Genomic DNA, 26146 nt, shown 5'->3' with positions numbered 1-26146 from the left:
ATCCGATGAAGTGAGCTGTAGCTCACGAAAGCTCATGCTCAAATAAATTGGTTAGTCTCTAAGGTGCCACAAGTACTCCTTTTCTTTTTATAAATTTTCAGCAAGTGATATTATGTACAATTCTGTGTTAACATAAGAACATAAGAATGGCCATACTGGGTCAGACCAAAGGTCCATCCAGCCCAGTATCCTGTCTACCAACAGTGGCCAATGCCAGGTGCCCCAGAGGGAGTGAACCTAACAGGTAATGATCTAGTGTTCTCTCTCCTACCATCCATCTCCACCCTCTGACAAACAGAGGCTAGGGATACCACTCCTTACACATCCATCTAATAGCCATTAATGTTACCTTTAGTTTTCAACCACTGATGAGTTTAAGTTGCTGACAAGAGAATTTTGTGTTGTTTTATGCTTCATCAGTTAGTTACGAGTTTAGATAGCAGATCTAAGGATTTAGTTTGTTCATATATATATAACCCTGATCTTTTACACACATTTCAGGTATTGTTGAAGAGTACCAGCTGCCATATTATGACATGGTGCCGAATGATCCATCTTATGAAGATATGAGAGAGGTGGTGTGCGTCAAGCGCCTACGCCCAGTGGTATCTAACAGATGGAATAGCGATGAAGTAAGTACGTCGAAAGGGAGAAATGGGAGGAGTTCAGCTTTAACCCCAATATGTAATAAGGGTATTTTAGTCTTTCCCAAAAGTTTTCTGAAACTGAAGTAGAGTAGGCAACAAAATTAGACATTCTAATGTTTTGAGATATCTCTGACCACAATAAAAATACTAATGTGTGAGAACAACTAGTAGAGCTTTTACCTGCCTGATCTTTTTATGTACCCATCTGAATGGGAAGGAGAACTACCTCACCAGCAACCAACTGCATGGTCACATTCTCACCCCAAACCAGTCTAGAGCTAGGCCTTAGTATTTTCTTGTGTTTTTGAATGGAGCTACAATTTAACATGACATTGTAATGCAATTTATCACACTCAACCTCAGATACCTTTTTCTGTCATACTGGATATATCAGACATTTTCAACACTGGAATATGAGGTGATACTAATGTGTTTGTAGACCTGAGGAGACGATGGTGTAGATCATTAGCGGCCCCATTACTTTTTCATGGAGAGATTTCATTGGTAGTACTGCACAGTTCTTGAGGCCCTGGTCTACACTGGTGGAGGGAATCGATCTAAGTTATGCAACTTCAGCTACATGAATAATGTAGCTGAAGTCGACGTACTTAGATCGACTTACCATGGTGAGTCGACTGCTGCTGCTCCCCCGTCGACTCTGCCTGTGCTTCTCACGGCGTTGGAGTACAGGAGTCGATGGGAGAGTGCTTGGGTGTCAATTTATCGCGTCTAGACTAGACACGATAAATCAATCCCTGCTGGATCGATTGCTGCCTGCCGATCCGGCAGGTAGTGAAAACATACCCCAGGTGTCCTCTGCATGTTCCCACTTATTGGATGCACTGACCGTTCAGCCTGACCAATAGAACTCGAGCTAGAAGTGTTTGTTAGCATGCTCATGTGCCTCCCTCATCTCTCAGCGGGGTCAGGGTTGGGGCTGCCGTCCTGCCCCACAGGGTCGGGGGTCCTGCATATGCAGCAAACAATGATAAATAAGTTGAGAACTACTGAGGTAGATCTATATACAGCTCTGATTACTTATATATTCTATCTTACTTCTTATTAGTGCTGTCAAGCGATTAAAAGAAGTCATCATGATTAATCACACGATTAAAAAAATTAAGTGCCATTAATTGTGCTGTTAAACAGTGATAGAATACCATTTATTTAAATATTTTTGGATGTTTTCTACATTTTCAAATATATCGATTTCAATTACAGCACGGAATACAAAGTGTACCGTGCAAACTTTGTATTTATTTTTTATTATAAATGTTTACACTGTAAAAAACAAAAGAAATAGTATTTTTCAATTCACCTAATACAAGTACTGTAGTGCAATCTCTTTATCATGAAAGTTAAACTTACAAATGTAGAATTATGTACAAAAAAAACCTGCATTCAAAAACAAAACAGTGTAAAACTTTAGAGCCTACACGTCCACTCAGTTCTACTTCTTGTTCAGCCAATCGCTTAGACAAACAAGTTTGTTTACATTTGCAGAAGATAATGCTGCCTGCTTCTTGTTTACAATGTCTCCTGAAAGTGAGAACAAGTATTTGCATGGTACTGTTGTAGCCGGCGTCGCAAGATATTTACATGCCAGATGCGCTAAAGCTTTTATATATCCCTTGATGCTTCAGTCACCATTCCAGAGGACATGCGTCCATGCTGATGACGGGTTCTGCTCGATAACAGTCCAAAGCAGTGCAAACCAATGCATTTTCATTTTCATCATCTGAGTCAGATGCCACCAACAGAAGGTTGATTTTCTTTTTTGGTGGTTCAGGTTCTGTAGTTTCCGCATCGGAGTGTTGCTCTTTTACGACTTCTGAAAGCATGCTCCACACCTCGTCCCTCTCAGATTTTGGAAGACACTTCAGATTCTTAAACCTTGGCTTGAGTGCTGTAGCTATTTAGAAATTTCGCATTGGTATCTTCTTTGCATTTTGTCAAATTTGCTGTGAAAGTGTTCTTAAAACGAACAACATGTGCTGGGCCATCATCTGAAACTGCTATAATATGAAATATATGGCAGAATGCGGATAGAACAGAACAGGAGACATACAATTCTCCCCCAAGAAGTTCAGTCACAAATTTACTTAACGCATTATTTTTTAACGACCGTCTTCAGCATGGAAGCACGTCCTCTGGAACAATGGCTGACGCATGACAAGGTATATGAATCTTTAGTGCATCTGGCACGTAAATATCTTGCTACGCCAGCTACAACAGTGCCATGAGAACACCTGTTCTCACTTTCAGGTGTCATAATTAAGAAGTGGGCAGCATTATCTCCCGTAAATGTAAAGAACGTTGTTTTTCTTAGCGATTGGCTAAACAAGAAGTAGAAGTCGGTGGACTTGCAGGCTCTAAAGTTTTACATGGTTTTTGAGTGCCGTTATGTAACAAAAAAACCTACATTTGTAAGTTACACTATCATGATAAAGCGATTGCACTACAGTACTTGTATGAGGTGAATTGAAAAATACTATTTCTTTTGTTTATCCTTTTTACAGTGCAAATATTTGTAATAAAAAATAATATAAAGTGAGCATTACACTTTGTATTCTGTGTTGTAATTGAAATGGATATATTTGAAAATGTAGAAAAACATCCAAAATATTTAATAAATTCCAATTGATATTCTATTGTTTAACAGCATGACAAATCAAAAATGTTCTAATCGCGATTTTTTTAGTTAATCGCATGAATTAACTGTGATTAATCAACAGCCCTACTTATTATATCTTAAAAGAGTTGGTCTCTGTCACCAGTCAAGGTTCATCTTGCAGCAATTTCAGTTTACTATGTCCCTGTGGATAGTAAATTAGTTTTTACTCATGATGTGAAGATTCTTGAAAGGTCTTAATAATCTATATCCACCAGTTAGATATCCTATACCATCTTTGAATTTAAACATAGTGCTTACACAGTTAATGAAACATTCATTTGAACTGTGAGAATCTGTACACTGTTCTCTTTATCTATTAAGACAGTCATCTTGATAGCTGTCTCTTCTGCAAGGTGCATAAGTGAATTACAAGTGATAATGCGTACCCACCATTTACTGTCTTTGATAAGGATAAAGGAATTCTCTGTACACACCCAAGATTCTTATATTTTACTATAAATCTGTTACCAGCTTTTTTCCCCGAACCTCACACTCAAGATGAGGAGGCTGGATTTCATGTGCTAGAAGTTAGAAGGGCTTTAGTTTTAATTTAATTAGAACTAAGCATTTTCAACAATCTCCCAATTTCTTTATTTCTTATGAAAAGAGGAATAACGGGAGAGTGGTCACTGAACAAATTCTTTCAAGATGAGTTAGGCCAGGGGTCCCCAATGCAGTGCCCGCGAGCTCAATGGCACCCGCCGGGGCAGTTGTGTGCACCCGCAGGACACCGCGCTGCCAAAATGCTGCCACCGAGCGCTGTCGCCGGAGAACTGCCCGCCGAAATGCCACAGAGAAGCATTGCCGTTTCTCAGTGGCATTTAGGCGGCGATGCTGCTTGCTGCTGCCACATCTCGGCGGCATTTCGGTGGTGGGGTGTCTGGTGCCTGCCACAGTCTTCTGGGAATAGGAATATGCTATTCCCACAGAAAGGTTGGGAGCCACTGCGTTAGGCTATGTATTGATGAATACATACATTAAGCTGATGAATTCCTGTCTTCCTGAAGGAATTAGAGCTCGTTGTACTAGATTAGAAGCAGTTTCTGTGGTATTCGCTAGACATATTCCTTAATAGAATCATAAAGAGTAACAATGTGGCGTACAATCCACACTTTTACTAGGAACTACTCATTATAGATTTAAAACCTAGATCAGATGCAAAATTTGGCAATGCAGTTCTCGTTTTATTGGGATTCCATGTTCCCACCATCCTGGGTTAGAATTACCGCAGTTAAACTGTGCTGTAGGTGGGAATATGCAGATAGTCGAAGAAGAAAAGAAGGTTACTTACTTGTAACTGGAGTTGTTCGGCATGGACTCTCCATATTCACACAGTCTGCACACCTTTCCTCTCTGCCTTGGAGTCCTACTCTCAGAGGACCTGAAGTCATGGGAGGAGGACCTCAGGGAGCTAGCCACCATACCCGTTTTATATCCTTGCCATGGAAGGTTTAATGTTCACTGGTGGGAGCGCTGAGGGACAGGCATGAGCGCTCCAGAGAACACTGCTGGCTAGCGTTCTACTGTTCAGGCTGTGCTGGTCGGAGCATCCCATGAGTGGGAATATGCATAGTCCATCTCAAAGAACTCCAGATACAAGTAAGTAACCTTCATTTTCCTTTTTACTCAGAGAGATCTCAAATAGAGTATTATTTGGTTTTGCATTGTTCCTGTTATCATTGTGTACCTGAGATCATTACGAGAATTAGTTTCAGAGTAGCAGCCATGTTAGTCTGTATCCGCAAAAAGAAAAGGAGTACTTGTGGCACCTTAGAGACTAACAAATTTTTTTGAGTATAAGCTTTCGTGATGTTTGACTATGTAGACTCCCTCCTCAGGCCCTAGTCTACCAGCACTCCTAGCTATCTTTGAGACACCACTGATTTCCTGAGGAAACTACAATCCATCAGTGATCTTCCTGAAAACACCACCCTAGCCACTATGTATGTAGAAGCCCTCTACACCAACATTCCACACAAAGATGGACTACAAGTTGTCAGGAACAGTATCCCCAATAATGTCACGGCAAACCTGGTGGCTGAAGTTTGTGACTTTGTCCTCACCGATAACTATTTCACATTTGGGGACAATGTATACCTTCAAATCAGGAGCACTGCTATGGGTACCCGCAGGGCCCCACAGTATGCCAACATTTTTATGGCTGACTTAGAACAACGCTTCCTCAGCTGTCGTCCCCTAACGCCCCTACTCTACTTGCGCTACATTGATCTGCATCATCTGAGGCCATGGAAAAGAAGCCCTTGAGGAATTCCACCATCAACCTCAGCCTGGACCAGTCCACACAAGAGATCCACTTCCTGGACACTACGGTGCTAATAAGCAATGGTTACATAAACACCACCCTATACCAGAAACCTACTGACTGCTATACTTACCTACATGCCTCCAGCTTTCATCCAGACCACACCACACGATCCATTGTCTACAGCCAAGCTCTATGATACAACCGCATTTGCTCCAACCCCTCAGACACAGACAAACACCTACAAGATCTCTGTCAAGCGTTTTTACAACTATAATACCCACCTGCTGAAGTGAAGAAACAGATTGACAGAGCCAGAAGAGTACCCAGAAGTTACCTACTACAGGACAGGCCCAACAAGGAAAATAACAGAACACCACTAGCTGTCACCTTCAGCCCCCAGCTAAAACCTCTCCAGCCCATCATCAAGGATCTACAACCTATCCTGAAGGACGACCCATCACTCTCACAGATCTTGGGAGACAGGCCAGTCCTTGCTTACAGACAGCCCCCCAACCTGAAACAAATACTCACCAGCAACCACACACCACACAACAAAACCACTAACCCAGGAACCTATCCTTGCAACAAAGCCCGTTGCCAACTGTGTCCACATATCTATTCAGGGGATACCATCATAGGGCCTAATCACATCAGCCACACTATCAGAGGCTCGTTCACCTGTACATCTACCAATGTGATATATGCCATCATGTGCCAGCAATGCTCCTCTGCAATGTACATTGGCCAAACCGGACAGTCTCTACATAAAAGAATAAATGAACACAAATCAGACATCAAGAATTATTCAAAAAACAGTTGGAAAACGCTTCAGTCTCTCTGGTCACCCGATTACAGACCTAAAAGTTGCAATTCTTCTACAAAAAAACTTCAAAAACAGACTCCAACGAGAGGCTGCTGAATTGGAATTAATTTGCAAACTGGACACCATTACATTAGGCTTGAATGAAGACTGGGAGCGGATGTGTCATTACACAAAGTAAAACTATTTCCCCATGTTCCTCTCCCCCCTCGGTTCCTCACACATTCTTGTCAACTGCTGGAAATGGCCCACCTTGATTATCACTACAGAAGGGTTTTTTTCTCTCCTACTGGTAATAGCTCACTTTACCTGATCACTCTCGTTACAGTGTGTATGGTAACACCCATTGGTTCATGTTCTCTGTGTATATAAAATCTCCCCAGTGTATTTTCCACTGCATGCATCCAATGAAGTGAGCTGTAGCTCACAAAAGCATATGCTCAAATAAATTTGTTATTCTCTAAGGTGCCACAAGTACTCCTTTTCTTTTTAGGAGAATTAGTGATATTCTAGGGTCAGTATCCCAGAAGAAGGTGAAATAATAATGGGATTAAAATGCCCATTTATTAAGGGTCACAGTAGCTCATGCTACATAATTTCCAATGTTTAGTATGAAAGTAGTGCTAGTTCAGATATGCTGCTATATATTGAAGCCCTGAACACTGGCAGGCAAGTCACGTGGGACTGAAGCCCCGAGACCACCCCTCCCTTCTGGGCAGAAGCCAGAGGAGATGGAGGGGGGCGCACCTGGGCTTACGTGCCCCCCCCAGATTTTTGCCATGATTTGCTGGCCCCGCTTGGGCATATGGTGTCATCGGGTCCCCTCTCTGCACAGCAGCTGCTGGAGCCGGCAAGCTGGGAGCTGGAGGCATGGGGAGAGGCAGTGACAAACAGCTGGGAGCTGCAGAGAGAGCTGCGGCTTTTTCTGCTGCCTCTCCTCATGGAGCTAAAGCAGTGGCCTTTTCCTACAGCTCCCAGCTGTTTGCTGTTTCCTCTCCACGTGGAGCTAGCACCTAGGATCTGCTGGAATGTGCCACTGAAGGTAGGAGGGAGGGCATGCCGCATGACTCAAGCTGTTGGGAGCAGGGGAACCTTTATTGTGGACACACACACACACACACCCCCCATACTCTCAGCAGGCACCAGTCATTTCTGGCAGAAGCCTCTAGCCCCACCACGCTGCTGCAGTGCAGAAGTCCTTCACACACACCCCTACAGTTTTGGTGGGCTCCTTCAGCCACACTTTAACTGTAAAAGAGCCGCATGCAGCTCACGAGGCGCAGTTTGGCCATCCCTGTTACATTAATTTGCTGTTTAAGAGGCACACAAATTTGTGTTCAAAATTCTGCATTTATTTTCAAAGTGCTTGAAATTGAGTAAACCTTTTAAGGTAGGGTTCCAAAGACTGTTGGCAGTCTTCAAATGTTTACTATTTGAAGACTGTCACACATTTTCCCAAATTGGTGTGAATTACCTTACACTGTGATCAAGATTAAAAAATGCATATATTTTATTGTCAATTCAGCATTACTATGTAATAAACATTCTCCCAAGAGGTGCAAGGTTTTTTATCATTCTATGTAATTATGGATTAAACCGGAATATATGGTCTTTAAATGGATATTATTGATGTTGGAAGATAAGTAATATAATCTACCTGCTTCAAATAACAGCTATATGCATGCTATATTACTACTTTTCCCACCCTGTCAGAGATTGTTCATTTCTTTTGGAAATGCCCTAATTTCTCCCAGTTCACTTGTCACCCAATCAGACCTTTTGTCATGCCAACCTTCCCTCTGGTGAGAAACATCGGATACACCGTATGACACCTCATTACTCTGCTATAGGATGTTAGCCTGACCCACTGAAACTTTATAGTCCTCTTCCATTTTTGAATTCAGGCAGTAAATTGAAAAGAATACTGAGCTCTTAAAAACAAAAGAAAGAGCACCAGTTTGTTGTTGCATTGTAACTAAGGCACACTTTCTAAATCAGATCAGTGTTGGAGATATCAATGTTACTTTATTCAGGTGAAATAATTGACAAAGGATATTGTAAATAAATCAACAGAATATTGAAAAAAAATTAAGCTTTTTGGCCTACGTGCTTCACCAGAGTCCTTCTTAAAACTTGTACCATTTCAACTGTCAGTCATTATTGTTTACAATAGTATCCTTTTGTTTTTTAATTTCCAGTGTTTAAGAGCAGTGTTGAAGTTAATGTCTGAATGCTGGGCCCACAATCCTGCCTCTAGACTTACAGCTTTGAGGATCAAGAAGACACTTGCCAAGATGGTTGAATCACAAGATGTAAAGATTTGACAGAATAATATAGTACTGAGGAGCAGAGTTGGACTCCTAGAACTTTTCACCCTGATAAGGGTGGGAACTAAGTGGGAAGAAGAAGCAACTGAGATTCAGTCCACTTCCTCATCTTACTTTTACAGGCTGCTAATATTAAATCTTTCAGTACTTTGTAGAATATAATGCTGAAAGTCTCTGTACACTACATGCTACATATATGGACAGCCTTGTTTTAAATATGCGTATCATTTTTGTTTTAAGCTGCATTGAGACTTCAGTCACACTTAGTGAGTCTCCAGTGAAACTCTGGGTACTAAATTGCATGTTCAGAGTACAGTGCTTTCTGTGAAAGCCTTAAGAAGCTAAATGGATTCAACAGAGATGGAGAAATATAAGCTTTTTGCCTTCTACCTGATAAAAACCTAGTTGGTTCATACCAAGTCTTTTTGAAATAGCCTGTAGGTTAGGAATCTGTTTGAGATACTACTCAGTTTAACAGTTCCTATGCCTTTTATGGGTCTTTTATGTGTGTGCCAGGATTCTTTGACTGCCATTTGGGATAGATCATTTAAATTCACAGAAAGACTTATGGTCAGGGCCCCGTATGTTCCCTGATTCCACAGTTACAGGATTTGCCACAGAATTCATCCCTCGACACAGAATTGTGCTCCAGAATCTCAATTTTCATGTTGAAATAATTACGTTTCTGTGCTGTTTAGGTTGCAAAGAGAACCTCAGAAATGTGAACAGTGTAAACCAATATCCATCTGAGGGCTTGTCTACACGGTGCAGCAATGCATACACTAGAGGGGTGTGATTTCTAAAGTATACTGACGGATCCATGTAGACCCTGCTGGCACACACTATAAGTTCCCCTAGGGTGCTTCATATACATGCTGCTTGTTAACATGCACTAGGAAACTTTTTAGTGCATTCCAGCAGGGTTGTTGCAGGCCAGTAAGTGTGCAGCACATAAGTGCACTTCATAGAAATCACACTTCTCTAGTGTGCATTGCCTTGCTGTGGAGACAAGCCCTGAGTCTGCGAAGAGCCTGAAACAGTGACTGAGAGGTGTGATCTGCCTCAGTCATCTCACTTGGGGCCCAGTATGCTCCATGATTGTGTGGTTGTGGAATTTGGCTTTTTTCGAGGCACCACAGAAGTCAGCATTTTTGTTATAGACTGCACCATTTTGCAGCAACCAGACCTTTGGCTTTCTGTTTTGCCTCTCTGCCCTGCTGGGACCTGTCTGCAGCTGCTTCATGCTTTACATCTTTCCCCATGAGAGGGAATTAAATGGATTGCACTGCATGCTCCTTTCACTATTCTATAGAACCAGACAGGAGGGGAGGTCTGAGAGCCAGAGCTGGAGTCCAGTTTGCAAATAGGGCCCACTCACAGAAGTGCAGGCTGGGCAGCTAGGAAACTGAGAGAATACAGTGTCATCCAAGACCTGGGGAACTGAGATGAACAGCTGAAGCTGACTGACATGCATGAGGCAGGCAAGGGAGATTCTGAGCTAGATCACCTTAACAGCATCGTTACTGCTGAAGATCTTAGAGCTGGGCCATCTAGAGGACACAATGAAAAAACATAATCAAATACTGTCATTCCTGAAAATCGTCACTGACGAATGGTAAATCAGTGAGTATTTTCAACTGAATCGGATGTGTGTTGTTGGGTATGGGAGAAATGGGATTGAAAGGTATTTTAATGTTAATAAATTAACATTGCTGCAGGATTTGGTCAAGGGTTTCTGTATAATACGCAGTGCTGTGCGTATGATTCTGTACTGCAGTGACTGGCTAGTTATATGAAAGCCATTTGGCTTGCACAGGAAATCAAATTTCTGCTGTTTTTTTGGTTGATCAAGACAGGTTTGTATAAAAGGCAAAAAAAACTAAAATGGTTAGTGTAAAGTTGGGCCATTAGTTATATACCATTAATTTTGTCACTATCAGTTTGAAGTCAGAAAAAGCAACATAACTCAAGTTTAAACTCCAATGCTGTGAATCTTGCTGAAGATTAAAAACACAATATTGGAACAGTTCAGTTAAACCTAATTTAAGTGCCTCTAACCTTGTACTGTAACCTTGTTCTAGATAATTTTAAAAAGGGAAGGTATTTATATAGTGTGTAATGTGCTCTATTTTAAAACACCTGGTCATAGGTAAATGTGCACACACATGCTATAGCTCAGATTTGGAGGGGGAAAAATTTTTGGAAAAATGTTGACATTCGTCAGACATAGTGATTTCATATTAAGATTTTTGATAAATTATCTGTCGTCTTAAAATGGGTACATGGAGACTGCTTTGAAATTGTGTTAAAATGTCCTTTGAAAATACAATAGAAAATGTAACTTAATGAAGTTCCAATATGCATTTGTGAACAACTGCAAATAACTATCTAACACTGGGTTTTTTCACTTCTGTTCCATAGTTTGCAAAAAGTAAGTGGTCAGGCAAAAGACTGCAGAATTTTTTATTTTCTGTTGTGATGTACAGACGTTATTTAACAATGCTACATATTTTATAGAAAACTAGTTATTTCAGGGGACATTTCTTTTTTAAAATAAAGTCATTACTTTTGTTCATTAAAGCCTTTAAGTATTAATATGTATTCTGGTTGAACAATTCCTGGGTGTGTCAAATATAATTTTAACTTATTTGAAGACAGCAGTAGACAATAGTGTGCCACAATTCTTATGAAAAAAAGGGCTTTAAAATTTTTTTCCGTCCATTGTCAAGAAAGATATAAGATGAGGCTGAAGTTGTTAAGCATGTCTTTGTGCATTAGTTTGCCCAGTGCTCCTGGGGGAGTTCTGTGCCAAAAAATTAAAAATTCTGCACACACTATTTTAAAACTCTGCAAAATTCTGCATATTTTATTTGTTAATATAACGCAATATAATCACGCTGGTTTCAATTATTTTGGTAATTTATTTAAACTACAATACAATGGATGGAGAATGGGAGTGGGGAGCATTGGAGGAAATCCCCAAGCCCGCAATGTCTAGTAGTAATGTAGCTAGTATTGACCCTTTACTTCTAATTATTAATCAACAAATATATGCAGCCATATGCTCAGTGTTACATCACAGGCAACTGAAGAGCAAGTGAGGGCTCACACTCACAATTTATATTGGCTACTGACCATCTCCAGGAAGGTCAGTAGAAACAGTTCATAGAGCCCATTTTCATAGGAAAATTTTTCAGTCAAAAAATTTAGACCAGTTCTAATCACTAAAGCACCATAAACATTTATAAGGCCATACTGTCCTTTACAATAAGGCTTCTTTACACCACTTTGGGAATATAAAGGAGCCTTAAATTTTTTACACCTGTTTTATACTCCTGGGGAATTTACTAAGAACAATGGGAACAATTCACTAAGCAGGCAGGCTGCTACTTTCTACTCTGCCTGTGGGAACAGAGCCTGCCCCACACCTGTCTTCTCAGAAACACCTCAAAGCCCTGCCCCTTCACACTGAGCATTCCGCAATAGCGAACGAGAGGGACAGAGTGTATCTTTCTCTCTCACACATGACTGCCCAGCCCTCCCACCCCAGCTGTGATTTACATCTCTATCGGCTGCTCTGGGCACTCAAACTAGCGTGCCTGCACTTCTGGGGAGGGGCATGTGACTGCTCTTGCGGCTTCCCTTTACTTCCCCATCAGAAGTCATTCTTCTGTAGGGAAGCAAAGAAATCTGCGGGGACCATGAATTCTGCGCATGCGCAGTGACGTAGAATTCCCCCAAAAGTAGCACAGGTAGTTGAAAAATATTTGGCATGAGTAATGAAATCAATCATTTAGAATAAGTTGCTTCCACCCACCCACCACCCTGGGTTTTTAACAATAAAAAGGGAAATGTTTATGCACATGTCCCATAAGCTTGCTCTTTCAGAACTTGGAGTTTTTTTTAACTTAATCCAATAAAGTGCCATGTGAATTATACATCTTTATTAGCTACAATTTGTTTGCTGACGTTTAATCTTGACATGATTTTTCTGAAGTCTTTAAGGAAAACAGTTGGTGGTAGTCTAAATAAAGCGACAGAAATGTAAAAATGAAACACCATTTTTAATTATTCATTGATTTCCCTCCCATCCCAAATATTTATTGCTTAAGTTTTTGCAAGGCAAAATGTTGGTGATACTGAGGGTATGTCTACATTGCAATTAGACACCTGTGGCTGGCCCATGCCAGATGACTCAGGCTCCTGGGGCTCAGGCTAAGGGGCTGTTTAATTGCACTATAGATGTTTGAGTTCGAGCTGCAGTCTGAGCTCAGGGACCCTCCCACCTCGCAGAGTCCTAGAGCCCAGGTGCCAGCCTGAGCCTGAATGTCTACACTGCAGTTAAACAACCCCTTAGCCTGAATCAGCTGGCATGGACCAGCCATGGGTTTTTAATTGTAGTTTAGACATACTCTGAATAAATACCTTAACACTTTAAAAGGCTTTACAGAAAACACTTTTACATAAAGTAAATCCACTGAGCTGGGTTTTCTGTTGGGTTTGGGGGAGGAGGAAGAAAGAGGTGGAGGGGGACTTACACCTAAATTCTAAAAAGTGGTTGCCTAGTTGGGCTCCAAAATCTGTTTTAGGCACCTCAATAAAAGGCCTTATAGTCTCAAATCCTGAGTATTTCATTGGCTCAATTGAGAGCTGGTAGGTGCTCAGTACTTCTGAAAATCAGTAAATTAAGGCCCTAATTCAGTAAAGCACTTAAGCACGTGCTTAAGTCCTATGTGAAGTAACTTGCAAAATCGGGGCCTAAATATGAGTTTAGGCTCATAGCTTTAGATACCCATTTCTTAAAATCTTGACATTAATCTTAGCAAATGTATTAAATAAAAATATTTTTGTACTTAATGCAGACTTAAGTCAAGTTGTGTTGCCTTATAAGGATTCCAAAGCCTTTTAAAGGAGTATCAGACTCCTTCATCCGAAGTGAGTGATCATCTCATTTTGTTGGTCAAACTTACTTCAGTAATTATTTATCAACCAGTATTTAAAAAAAGAGAGAGAGAGAGGATGCCTGGCAAATATCTTTTAAATGTAATGTGTAGAGTATGCCTTGTGAACATGGTCTGTGCCTTGGAACCAATTAAGCAGTTGCATATGGAGATTTGTATTGTCTCGCATGTTCTACCTTGCTTTAGTTGGATGGAAAGTAACTTGCATCTTTGAGATAATTGAGGCCATTGTATTCAGTGAGAGTAAGGAAACATTTACATTCCTGATTAACTTGTAAATTCCTAAAGGAATATGATGTTTCTAGGAATGAATGCAGGCTTTCGTTTTGGGTTTTACTGTTTGCTTATCTTAGAATTTTTCTTTAAGAATGAGTATCTTGAAAACCCAAATTAGATAAGTGATATACAACTTCTGTAGGCCTCTAATCAGCTTTCAAGGTAGATATTTTTGAAAGTACGAGACTTTAAAATCTTGGAAAACTGTCAGTTTCATTTGTATGTACCATATTTTCCTTAATTATTTCCTTTACATTTTTAAATTATATTATCTTTAAGTGTTGATATTAAAATGCAGAATGAATCTTTAACTGTTACCTCCTCAGTAAGCCTAGAATCAAATTTTAGGACGTCATCTAAATGACCACTGAATGTGCTATAAAATTAATTCTTTGGATACAAATCAGCTATATTGTCTTCACATACTATATTTTAAATTAAATTAACAGACTAAAACCATTTGAAGAGTAAAAATGTCACTTAAGTTTAAAATTAAAAACCTTTTTTGGTTACTGTAATAATGTTTAAAGGGAAGTAATATTTATCTTTTATTTTGGTTAGATAGGAAATGATTTAGCAGTTCTCCATTGTTGTGACAGTGCTTCTGTAAGAAGTCAGAGGACACAATCCTGCTTCCACTGGGTGTACCCCCCATGTAGGGGTGATATAATGTTATATAATACAGAGCTTTATGGAGTTCACAGTATAGTAGCCATGGTTTAATAGTTATCACAAAGTTGGAGTAAATACTGTTTTACTTAATTTGTTCAACAAATCTCATGTAATTGTTGCCTTGTTCTATATTATCCTTGAATGCAATTAAGTCCACATACTGTAGTGATGTTTGTGCTCTGACCTACCCATGCCCAACATGAAATGTATTATATTGTATACAAAAATAACATTGTAGTTCACTTAGAGAAGATGTAAATAAAAATGAGAGAAGGGCAAAACAAGCAGAATGATTACATTCTTGTGTTTGTTATATGCCAAAAGTGTAGAATAATCTTTTAAAATGTAACACACTAATGTACCTTGTACAGCATCTGATTTAAAAGGTGCCTTAAGTTTACCATGAATGCTTTTTTCTGTACACAGATTATGTCCAATGTATCATTTTTAAGTAAATAACCTTATTTTAGTACATATTAGTAATGTGTTTTGTATTACTATAAGACTTCATGAGTATGTACTACCTTGGAAACTGTTAATGCATAACCAAGTACTTCTCTGCTTTTAAAATACTGTATTTGGTTCAGTCTTTAAATCATTGGATAAGTTAACAATTAACAGCTTTAATCATCTTCCTTAGTGATGCTCAAAGTTGTTTGGTGGACTATCGTCAATCATCCAGTGCCTTAAATGTGGGCACAATACTAAAATCAGTATTCTTCTTCTTAAATTTTCTCCTTGGTTCGTATTGGAAGAAGAACAAAGCCAGCTTTTAATAAACTGCTTTGCTTGATTATTTGTGTTTGGGGATAGACCTTTTATGTATATGTTGCCTATAAAGGTAAAGATCTATTTGACTTTGAATTCACACAAACTCTTATTGCCAGTACAAATAACTAGGGCTGTCAATTAATCACAGTTAACTTATGCGATTAACTCAAAAAAATTAACTGTTATTACAAAAATTAATCGCGATTAATCACACTGTTAAACAATAAGATGCCAATTGAAATGTATTAAATATTTGTGGATGTTTTTCTATATTTTCAAATATATTGATTTCTATTACAACACAGAATACAAAGTGTACAGTGCTCACTTTATATTATTTTTATTACAAATATTTGCACTGTAAAAATGATAAAAGCAATAGTATTTTTCAGTTCACGTCATACAAATACTGTACTGCAATCTCTATTGTGAAAGTGTAACTTACAAATGTAGATTTTTTTTGATACATGACTGCACTCAAAAACAAAACAATGTAAAACTTTTGCGCCTACAAGTCCACTCAGTCGTACTTCTTGTTCAACCAATCGCTAAGACAGATAAGTTTGTTTACATTTACAGGAGATAATGCTGCCTGCTTCTTATTTACAATGTCTCCTGAAAGTGAGAACAGGCATTTGCATGGCACTGTTGTAGCTGTTGTTGCAAAGTATTTACGTGCCAGATATGCTAAACATTCATATGCCCCGTCATGCTTCAGACACCATTCTGGAGGACATTCTTCCATGCTGATGTTGTTTGTTAAAAAAATAGTGCATTAATTAGATTTGTGACTGAACTCCTTGGGGGAGAATTGTACATCCCCATCTCTGTTTTACCCGCATTCTGCCATATATTTCATGTTACAGTAGTCTCAGATGATGACCCAGTACATGTTGTTTGATTTAGGAACACTCACACTGCAGATTTGACAAAATGCAAAGGTACCAATGTGAGATTTCTAAAAATAGCTACAGCACTTGACCGAAGGTTTAAGCATCTGTAGTGCCTTCCAAAATCTGAGCGGGACAAGGTGTTGAGCATGCTTTTAGAAGTCTTAAAAGAGTAACACTCAGATGCGGAAACTACAGAACCCGAACCACCAAAACAGAAAATCGACCTGCTGGTGGCATCTGACTCAGATGATGAAAATGAAACTGCATCAGTCCGCTCTGCTTTGCATCATTATCGAGCAGAACCTGTCATCAGCGTGGATGCATCTCCTCTGGAATGGTGGTTGAAGTATGAAGGGACATATGAATCTTTTGCGCATCTGGTATGTAAATATCTTGCGACACCGGCTACAACAGTGCCAAGCAAACACCTGTTCTTACTTTCAGGTGACATTGTAAACAAGAAGCTGGCACCATTCTCTCCTGCAAATGTAACCAAACGTGTTTGTCTGAGCGATTGGCTGAAGTAGGACTGAGTGGACTTGTAGGCTCTAAAGTTTTATATTGTTTTATTTTTGAATGTAGTTATTTTTTGTACATAATTCTACATTTGTAAGTTCAACTTCCATGATAAAGAGAGGTTTCAGAGTAGCAGCCGTGTTAGTCTGTATTCGCAAAAAGAAAAGAAGTACTTGTGGCACCTTAGAGACTAACAAATTTATTTGAGCATGAGCTTTTGTAAGCTACTCAATTTGTTAGTCTCTAAGGCGCCACATGTACTCCTTTTCTTTATGATAGAGAGTGCACTAAAGTACTTATATTAGGTGAATTGAAAATACTGTTGCTTTTGTTTTTTACAGTGCAAATATTTGTAATCAAAAATAAATATAAAGTGAGCACTGTACACTTTGTATTCTGTGTTGTAATTGAAATCAATATATTTGAAAATGTAAAAAACATTCAAAAATATTTAAATAAATGGTATTCTATTGTTTAACAGCACGATTAATCGCGATTAATTTTTGTAATTGTTTGACAGCCCTACAAATAATATTAATTAGAAAGCCAATTATAATTTTTTATTTTTACTTGAGTGAAGTTTATAGTAGTAAACTCTTGTTCTATGGGTTCCAAAAGTGGCCAGTGGGATATAATACTTAAAACTGAGTCCCTCTGGACATTTTCATCAGTCCAAGGAGCAGCAGTTTATATCTCAAATAGAATTGTCCTTTTTAACAGCTAATATTTATGGTACCTTGAAATATAGAATCATAGAAATGTAGTGCTGGAAAGTGCCTAGATATGTTGCCAATATCTTTGGTTTTTAATGAGCTGTAGCTATTGTACTGTGGTTGATACTTAATCTGTTCTGTTTTACCACATGGCATTAATGTTGGCTAGGGTGAGATTGTGTTTTATTTGTGAATAGTATTGAAAGGCAGGATGAAGAGGCTGTGTTTCAGTGGAATTTTTGATGAATTATTTTAATTTTGTTTTGATTAATCAGTTGTAACTTCTCCCCCATGGTATTTGGCCTTTTGGCCACATATTGGTATTATATTTTAAAGTTTTGAGACTCCTTTTGGCAAAATGTTGACATAACTGATATAACCTAAAGAATATTAATTTATCCCCTTACTAATATTATCCCTTGCCAATAATAGTATAGAACTCTTATATTTTTGGTATAAGTTTTTTGGCCACCCTTAGAACTTAAATATAATTAAACTTTTTACTGTCAGCAAAAATTTGCTTTAATACTTAAGAATTTTAAAAAGCATGTCAGGCACTGTGAAGCTTGGCAATCATAGACAATAATGTCTCTGAAAAATTTATTGTACATGTGGACAAATACACTTTGAATAACTCATGTAAAATTGTGACTCAACTGAAGTCATTGTCGAAGCTCCCATTGACTTCAATGAGGCCGGGATTTTACCTGGTTTCTCTAAGCCATATCACTGCTGGAGATGATGAGTGGGATAGAAAGGAGACTTGAATCTACTTCATTAAAAGTGTCTGGGTCACCTGATTTTATGGTCTAACTAAAAGATACCAGCCCTGTCACTGATGCTTTTGTCTCCCTTTGCACTTTCACACCCCATCTTGGTTTTCTTGTACTCTTTCCTCCCCCCAGCTCAAAATATTCAAGCAGTATTGTGCACAAAAATGAGATTACGTTACTTGTCAAAGGTGCAGAATAAATGGTGTATTTTCAGTCTTCAGTGTATTGGAGACCGCAGAACAGAGAGATGTTTACAATCCCACCAGTGAGTTAATTTATAAACAGTTAAAACTGCTAACTTTCTGGTTTGCCGTATTCCAAGAAACATGCAGAGGCAATGGTGCAAAGGAATGCTTTCATGTGATTATTCTACATGTTACGAACTGGTACATCCAATCTTCACTGCAAAGGGCACAGTCAGCTATAAAATTAAGGTTTGAAGAGCAATACATGTTTTTAGTAATTCTTTAGTTTAATGCTCACAACTAGAGCTGGTCAAAATTTTTCCAATGGAACAGTTTACCATCGGAAAATGCTGATTTGACTAAATCTGTGTTTTGAGGGGGATGTATCCATTTTGTCAGAATTTTTTAAACATTTTGTTTTTATAAGTTTGAAATGTTGCACTTCAATTTCATCATTTTGATTTATATATTATATTTATAATGTAAAAGCCAAAACATTTTGACCTTATCAAAATGAAGTAGTATATGTAAAAATCAGAGATTTGACTTTTCATCCCAATACAGGATGAAACCAAATTTTGAAATCTCAGAATTTCCCTCAACTCTAACTTACCTTTTGCATTCCATTCAAGTGAGCTAATGACAATAGATTAGTCAGTTTAACTTTTTGTTGTGTACCATTAGCAGAGTGCTGGAACTTTTCGGTTGCAAACGCTGCAGAAGCATGATTTTAAATTTAAAAAAAATGTTTCGTTGACATTTTATTACTGTCAATATATCACTTAACCTGTTTTTTTCCACTAAAACAGAAATTTGGGCCTATATCAGTTTGATAGCATCACATTAAAATTAGCTTTACAATTCAGTTAGATCATGACCAAGTGCCTAGAAAACTGAGACAGCAGTGCCTATCTAAGGCTGTAAAGATTTACTTGTGTGTGTAACTTGAAGCACAGGAGGCATCCCATTGCATTAACTGGGACTCTTCACATTCTTAAAGTTAAGTATATGCTTAAGCACTTTGCTGAATTGGGTTCGGTGGTTCACAAACTATCACTAGGTCACTAGTGGTCTGCAGAGAGCAGGCAGGCTAGATGTTTTGGGATTATCATCTACAGATGTTAAACTGCATCAAAAATAGCTAAAGCAATATTCTTTATTAATATGGCTTTTCAGCCTAATTAATTGCTAGAGCTGCCAGTGGGAGGTTATTCAGTGGGGAGGGAGGAGGTGGCCCTGCTATCATGTCTATGAGGGGAGATAGAGCATGAGACATTTATCACACAGAAGAAACTTAATAAAATTCCATTTCTCTGAATTCTATGTGATGCTTTAAGTAATCAAAAACCAAATATGTCTAGAAAGGAACGTGCTGGTAAATCTAAGAGTGCTATGTTAAACACACGCAACAGAATTTACATGCACACAAATCACAGATCAGGCAGTAATTGATGGTCCACTGTATCTGTGGAAAAATGTTGACTAATGAACAATGGCACACTTCAAGTTTTAAATATTAGAAATCCACCCATGGTTGTTCCAGGTGGGCTACGTTTCACTATAGAGCCCTGCAGCAGTTCAAACCACACTCTCTCCTCCTTCTTCAGCTCTGCCATAGCAAAAGTGGTCTCAGAGCTTCCAGTTGACTCCTGAGTACTTGACAGAGTCATTCTGTTCCCATGGCTAAAAACCAGCTGGCCTAGTGCAGGTCCTGCACTAAACTTCACATTGATGACAAACATATAGACACCATTTTGAGGTGCTTTGAAGTAGCCCTGTTCGGGGAAATAGCTGTTACCATAATTAAGGTATGTTTCATTAAATCTCAATGCTTTTATTTCATCCCATTCTTCAGAGAATCCAACGTAGAATGCCACTGATGAATCTAGAACAACACAGGGAGAGGAACAGTTTTAACAATACAGCAACTCTTTCTGTGCTAGCTCCCCACAGGTAGGTAGTGGAATAAAGCTTGTAATTATGATTGCCACATATATATTTGTGTTAACTTACCGTATTAAATGTAAATATTTAAAATAAGATTGTGCTCACAATGGGAATCAAAATGGCTCAACAGTATTATATCTATATCTGCTTCCTTTAGGTCTTAGGAATCATCTCCGTTTGATTTAATGAGGCACCATGTTCTAGTGGGTAGGGCACTGGACTAGTGGGTCACAAGACCTAGGTTCTATTCTTGGCTCTGCTGTGAAACTTTCGGCAAGTCACTTTACCTCTCTGCACCTCTGCTTCCACTCCTACTCTTTGTCTCTGTTTCAACTGTGTGCTCATTGTGTGTTTATACAATGCCTGGCACAGTAAGGCCCCAATCTTGGTTGAGGCTTCTAGGTGTTACTGTAAAACAAATAACTAGATTTTTGCTACCATCAGCATTGCTGAGCCGATCTAGCTACAAGAGCAAGAGAAATGCTGGTCTCCCCCATGAAATCTGTTAATCTGTATGGTATAGAGTAGAAGTACATAAAAAGACCAGAGTTCATGGGGGAGACCAGGAACAGTCAGCATGGATTCACCAAGGGCAAGTTATGCCTGACCAACCTGATTGCCTTCTATAATGAGATAACTGACTCTGTGGACATGGGGAAAGCGGTGGACATAATATATCTTGACTTTAGCAAAGCTTTTGATACAGTCTCCCACAGTATTCTTGCCAGCAAGTTTAAAAAGTATGGATTGGATGAATGGACTATAAGGTGGATAGAAAGCTGGCTAGATCATCAGGTAGTGATCAACGGCTTGATGTCTAGTTGGCACCCAGCATCAAGCGGAGTGCCCCAGGGGTTGGTCCTGGGGCTGGTTTTGTTCAACATCTTCATTAATGATCTGGATGATGGGATGGATGTCATCCACGAACTTGCGGAGAGTGCAACTAAGCTTGGGTGAGAGGTAGATATGCTGGAGGGTAGGGATAGGGTCCAGAGTGACCTAGAGAAATTGGAGGATTGGGCTAAAAGAAATCTGATGAGGTTCAACAAGGACAAGTGCAGAGTCCTGCACTTAAGATGGAAGAATCCCATGTGTTGCTACAGGCTGGGGACCAACTGGCTAAGTGGCAGTTCTGAAGAAAAGGACCTGGGGATTACAGTGGACGAGAAGCTGGATATGTGCCCTTGTTGCCAAGAAAGCTAACAGCGTATTGGGTTGCATTAGTAGGAGCATTGCCAGCAGATCGACGGAAGTGATTATTCCCCTCTATTTGGCACTGGTGAGGCCACATCTGGAGTATTGTGTCCAGTTTTGGGCCCCCCACTGCAGAAAGGATGTGGACAAATTGGAGTCCAGCAGAGGGCAATGAAAATGATTGGGGACTGGGGCACATGTCTTATGAGGAGCGGCTGAGGGAACTCGACTTATTTAATCTGCAGAAGAGAAGAGTGGGGGGGATTTAATAGCAGCCTTCAACTACCTGAAGGGGGGTTCCAAAGAGGATGGAGCTAGGCTGTTCAGTGGTGGCAGATGACAAAACAAGAAGCAATGGTCTCAAGTCGCAGTGGGGGAGGCCTAGATTGGATATGAGGAAAAGCTATTTCACTAGGAGGGTGGTGAAGCACTGGAATGCGTTACCTAGGGAGGTGGTGGAATCTCCGTCCTTAGAGGTTTTTAAGACCCGGCTTGACAAAGCCCTGGCTGAGATGATTTAGTTGGGATTGGCCCTGCTTTGAGCAGGGGGTTGGACTAGATGACTTCCTGAGGTCTCTTCCAACCCTAATCTTCTGTGATTCTATATACATGCAATAGGTGTTTCCATAATTCTAGATAAAATAATGCCAAACCATACATCTTAAAGCAGTGCCTTATTTTAAGTCTTTTCTTGTAAAAGATTATCAAATTAAAGCAGGGAGTTTGTATTACCTTTGTATATGGCAGTGGTGAGACCATTTCTGGAATACAGTCTCCAGTTCTGGTGTCCACACTTTAAAAAGGATGTTTTAAAAAATTGAAAAATATTCAGAAAAGACACAAGAATAATCTGAGGTCTGGAAAACGTGCTTTGCGGTAAAAGACTTCAGAAGTACAATCTCTGTAGTTTATCAAAAAGAAGTTTAAGAAATGACTTGAAGATGGTCTGACTACATAAACAGGGAAAAGATTTCTGATGGTGATCTTTAGTTTAGCAGATAAAGGAATAACAAGATTAAATAGATGGAAGCCGAATTCAGACTGGAAATAAGGTACACATTTTTAACAGTGAGGGTAATTAATCATTAGAATAATTTACCTAGGGATCTGACGGACTCTCCATCAAGATTTGGATGTCTTTTTAAAAGATATACTCTAGCTCAATCAAAAGTTTCTGGTCTTGATTCAGGCACTACTGGGCAAAATTCTATGGTCTATGCTATGCAAAAGGTTAGACTAAATTATCAGAAATGGTCCCTTCTGGGCTCAGTCTATGAATCTATAAAGAAATTCTTCTTACCAGCAGAGGGCACTGCAGTGAGGCATGATAGAAAGGAACTTACAGAATCAGTGCCAAAAGCAGTCAGTAAACAACACATTTTAAGTGACAAGAATCTTAGGTCCCATTCAGAGCTTGTCTACATGGGGAGAAACAGGGAAGTTTTGGTGAATCAACTAGAGGTATGAAATTAAAACACATAAAGTACAGCATATTAAACATATGCTTCCTTTGGACCCAAGCTTTTCCACTTTGCTTACTCAAGTTACCCAATTAAGTTAATGTGCCTGTCCCTGTTAGCAAGATGAACAGGATTTGGCCCTTTCTGTTCCTCCCAAACTCAAATAATGATGGAGACTGAGCCAATGCTTGGAGACCCAGCAGCCTCATCCTGACTCAGAACAAAAAAAAATTTAAGTAATCATCAGCAATTGCAAGCAAAACATGGAGCTTTTAAAATGTTAAGGGCCAGTTACCCAGCTGTTGTAAATCTGTAACTCCACTGACTTTATACCAGCCACTTCATACCAGCCACTGACTTTATACCAGCCAAGGAGCCAAATGCAATGTCAAATCTTGGATTGTATTGAGACACTGACCAGCTCCCACACTATATATACCATGCACCTGAAGTGTGCTGTGAGGCTCAGAAACAAGCTACAGCATGGGGAGGGGGAGAACGTACCTTTTTCCAAAAGCTCAGCCACTAGTTTATTTCTTCCATTTATAGTTTGCATGTGTTCTCTGTTCTCAGCAGTCTGTTTCTTGTCTCTCCTTTTTTGCTTCTCATGACCTTTTTGCTGCCTCCTCATCTTTTTGGTCATCATTGACTGAATCTTTGTAATGTCCAGACTTATGTTTGAGGCAACTAATTCTTCACTCCTTCCAAATAGTTTTTGAAAAATCTGTAGATGGTCCTCAAAACTCTGTTTGGTGTTTGCTAAATCTGCCTTCAGAATCTGCACTGAAATGCTGAGTGGTTCCACTAGATTTACTACAGTATGATTGCAGCAGTTATTGTTATCACCTCTCCATGACTGATGCCTCTTAATGTCCATACTTAGATGTTTGATCTCTTTTTTTAGAGTCATGATATCATTATATGCTGGATTATCCACACTGTCATCCCTGGAAGCCTCATGGTTAGGCTCCATATGTTCTACATTGCTGTGTGGGCTCCTGACTTCCTCCAGAGTGTGTTTTGTTTGCTTTTTATGTTCGGGATGTTCAGGGACATTCTGAATATCGTGGTTACTCTCACGACCCATCTCCAGGAAATTAAATCTTTTTGTAAGGGATTCTAAAGTCACATTTTGCTCTTTGAGTTTATCTGAGGTGTGTCTGAGAGCTTCTTGCAGTTGAGCTACTGATGATATTAAGGTGTTAGGGTTTTCTTCAGACAAGACCTCCATAATTTCTGCTCCCAACAAGGCCTCTAGTGCTGTTTCATGCCGCATTGCATCTTCCAAAAGAGAATTGAAAGAACTATTGAGATACTTGATGTGGCCGTGAATTTCCTCATCTTTCTTCTTCAGGAAGCCAATATCTTCTGACAAAATCTTAATCTGTGATTTAAGATGAGACATGCTGTTCATCAGTTGTCTGCTTTGGTCTTGTTGATAACCAAGAGACTGATGGATAGAATGAATAGCCGTGGACAGCTCTTCAATTTCACTCCTCAAGAGATCCTTGGAAGACGTCTCTAGGTGTTGCACTTCCTTTAAGTTTAGCTGGATATTCTCTAGGGAATGGGTGATATTCTTTTGATCTTCTTCCAGTATGTCAATGTCAGAAGATATTTTCTCACAATTGCACTCTCTCATGTACTTCAATAGATCCCAGTGGCTTTCTTGAAGATTTGAGAGGGTATAGTTCAGCTCCAATATCTGTCTTTGCAGAGATTCTTTGTTCTCTTCAATAATAAGTGATTTCTCCATTAAGGCTACTCTAAACTCCTCTGATTCATGTTTTGACCTGGCTTTTAAATCCTTAACCCATTTATCTAAAACAGTAATATCCTCAAAGGCCACATCTGACTCCATGTACAGTTCTTTAAGCTGCTTTGCATGCCCTATCAGGGTCTCATTGAGTTGCCTGATGGATAGCCAGGTAGCTTCATCTTTGTTGCCACAATATAAAGAGAGTTCTGTTAAGTTTCTGTTCAAAGTCTCAAGTTCATCTTCAAGGTTTTCTTTTTCTTGTTTCATGTCTGTCATGCTACTATTCAAAGCTAATAAATGGGACTGCTGTATCTTATGATACCTCTTGAGCTTCATATCAGTATCTGCCTTGATCATGGTGAGATTATAGTGAATGATAGTCTGCTGCATGTGTAGATGATTGCCTATTTCGCTTTTCAGCTGGTCCATTCTCACTACATTTTCTTGAACTTTTGATTCAAACTTAGTTCCTAGCTCCTGGAATTCCTTCTTGGGCACAGTGCTTTCTTGGAATTTCTCTATGCTTTTTTTGTTGGCCTCCACATCCTTGGACAAGTTTCTTACCATGCTGGAGAGGTTCTGTAAGCTTTTATTGAAGCTTGCCCACATTGGGTTAAAATGTTCCCTCAGGAAACTCTCCACATGGGGAAACAACATTTGCTGAAGGAGCCTTTCAGGCAGTTCTGTAACACAGAATTAAATTGTACAACACACAATCTAAGAAAAATATTCCTATAAAACTAAAAGGGAAAATTTAAATGACATTTTGGGAAAATAAACCTTTCCAGGCTGGGACCAGATTTGGACAAGTACCTCCAGGTCACTGGCTAAGTGTTTTTCTGTGGTGACTGCCACAATATTCCCCCAAAATCTAAACTTTCCTTTAAAAGAGAATTAAGCTTGTAATACTTATATCTAAGGCTGTGAGTCTGTCACAGAGGTCAAGGATTCTGTGACTTTCTCAGACCTCCACGACTTTTGCAGTGGCTAGTGCAGCTGACTGGAAGCAGCTCAGGCAGCCCCATGGCCAGCTGCACTGACCACTGCAGGGGCAGTCTTGGGCCAGTGTCCCACCCTTCCCCCCGCAGCAGCAGGATTTTGGGAGTAGGAGGGGGCTCAGGGCTGGGGCAGGAGCTTGGGGTGAGGGTTATGCATGGCACTTATGTCGGGGGGCTCCCTGAAAGTGGCACCATGTCCCACTTGGGGTGGGGGCAGTGTGCGGATCCCCCTGGCTGTGCCTCCACCTAGGAGTCGAGGGACATGTCAGTGCTTCCGGGGAACCATGTGGACCT

General features: G+C 39.6%; 2 protein-coding genes across 5 annotated transcripts in view; one reads left to right on the top strand and one right to left on the bottom strand.

Annotated features, from left to right (window-relative positions):
* BMPR1A (bone morphogenetic protein receptor type 1A) overlaps positions 1–26146 on the top strand; it is a 197659-nt gene that overhangs the window by 161881 nt on the left and 9632 nt on the right. For 3 of the 4 annotated variants that reach the window (XM_073353347.1, XM_073353344.1, XM_073353346.1), the window contains 2 exons: positions 502–632; positions 20350–20447. In XM_073353347.1, coding sequence (XP_073209448.1) covers positions 502–632; positions 20350–20447 — 229 coding nt within the window. Of the gene's footprint in view, positions 1–501; positions 633–8605; positions 15095–20349; positions 20448–26146 lie in introns of those variants that run through there. The other variant, XM_073353348.1, reaches the window with a different exon arrangement.
* The window catches only part of MMRN2 (multimerin 2), a 45446-nt gene continuing 38321 nt past the window's right edge, over positions 19022–26146 (bottom strand). The window contains exons 6-7 of the mRNA XM_073353333.1: positions 23600–25537; positions 19022–20379 (exon numbers count right to left, since the gene is read on the bottom strand). Coding sequence (XP_073209434.1) covers positions 19997–20379; positions 23600–25537 — 2321 coding nt within the window. The 3' untranslated portion in view covers positions 19022–19996. The remainder of the gene's footprint in view (positions 20380–23599; positions 25538–26146) is intronic.

The sequence above is a fragment of the Lepidochelys kempii genome, chromosome 7 (genome assembly GCF_965140265.1).
Source record: "Lepidochelys kempii isolate rLepKem1 chromosome 7, rLepKem1.hap2, whole genome shotgun sequence".
Taxonomy (NCBI): Eukaryota; Metazoa; Chordata; order Testudines; family Cheloniidae; genus Lepidochelys; species Lepidochelys kempii.
The sequence above is the reverse complement of the archived record's forward strand: the minus strand, read 5'-3'. Positions and strand labels throughout refer to the sequence as shown.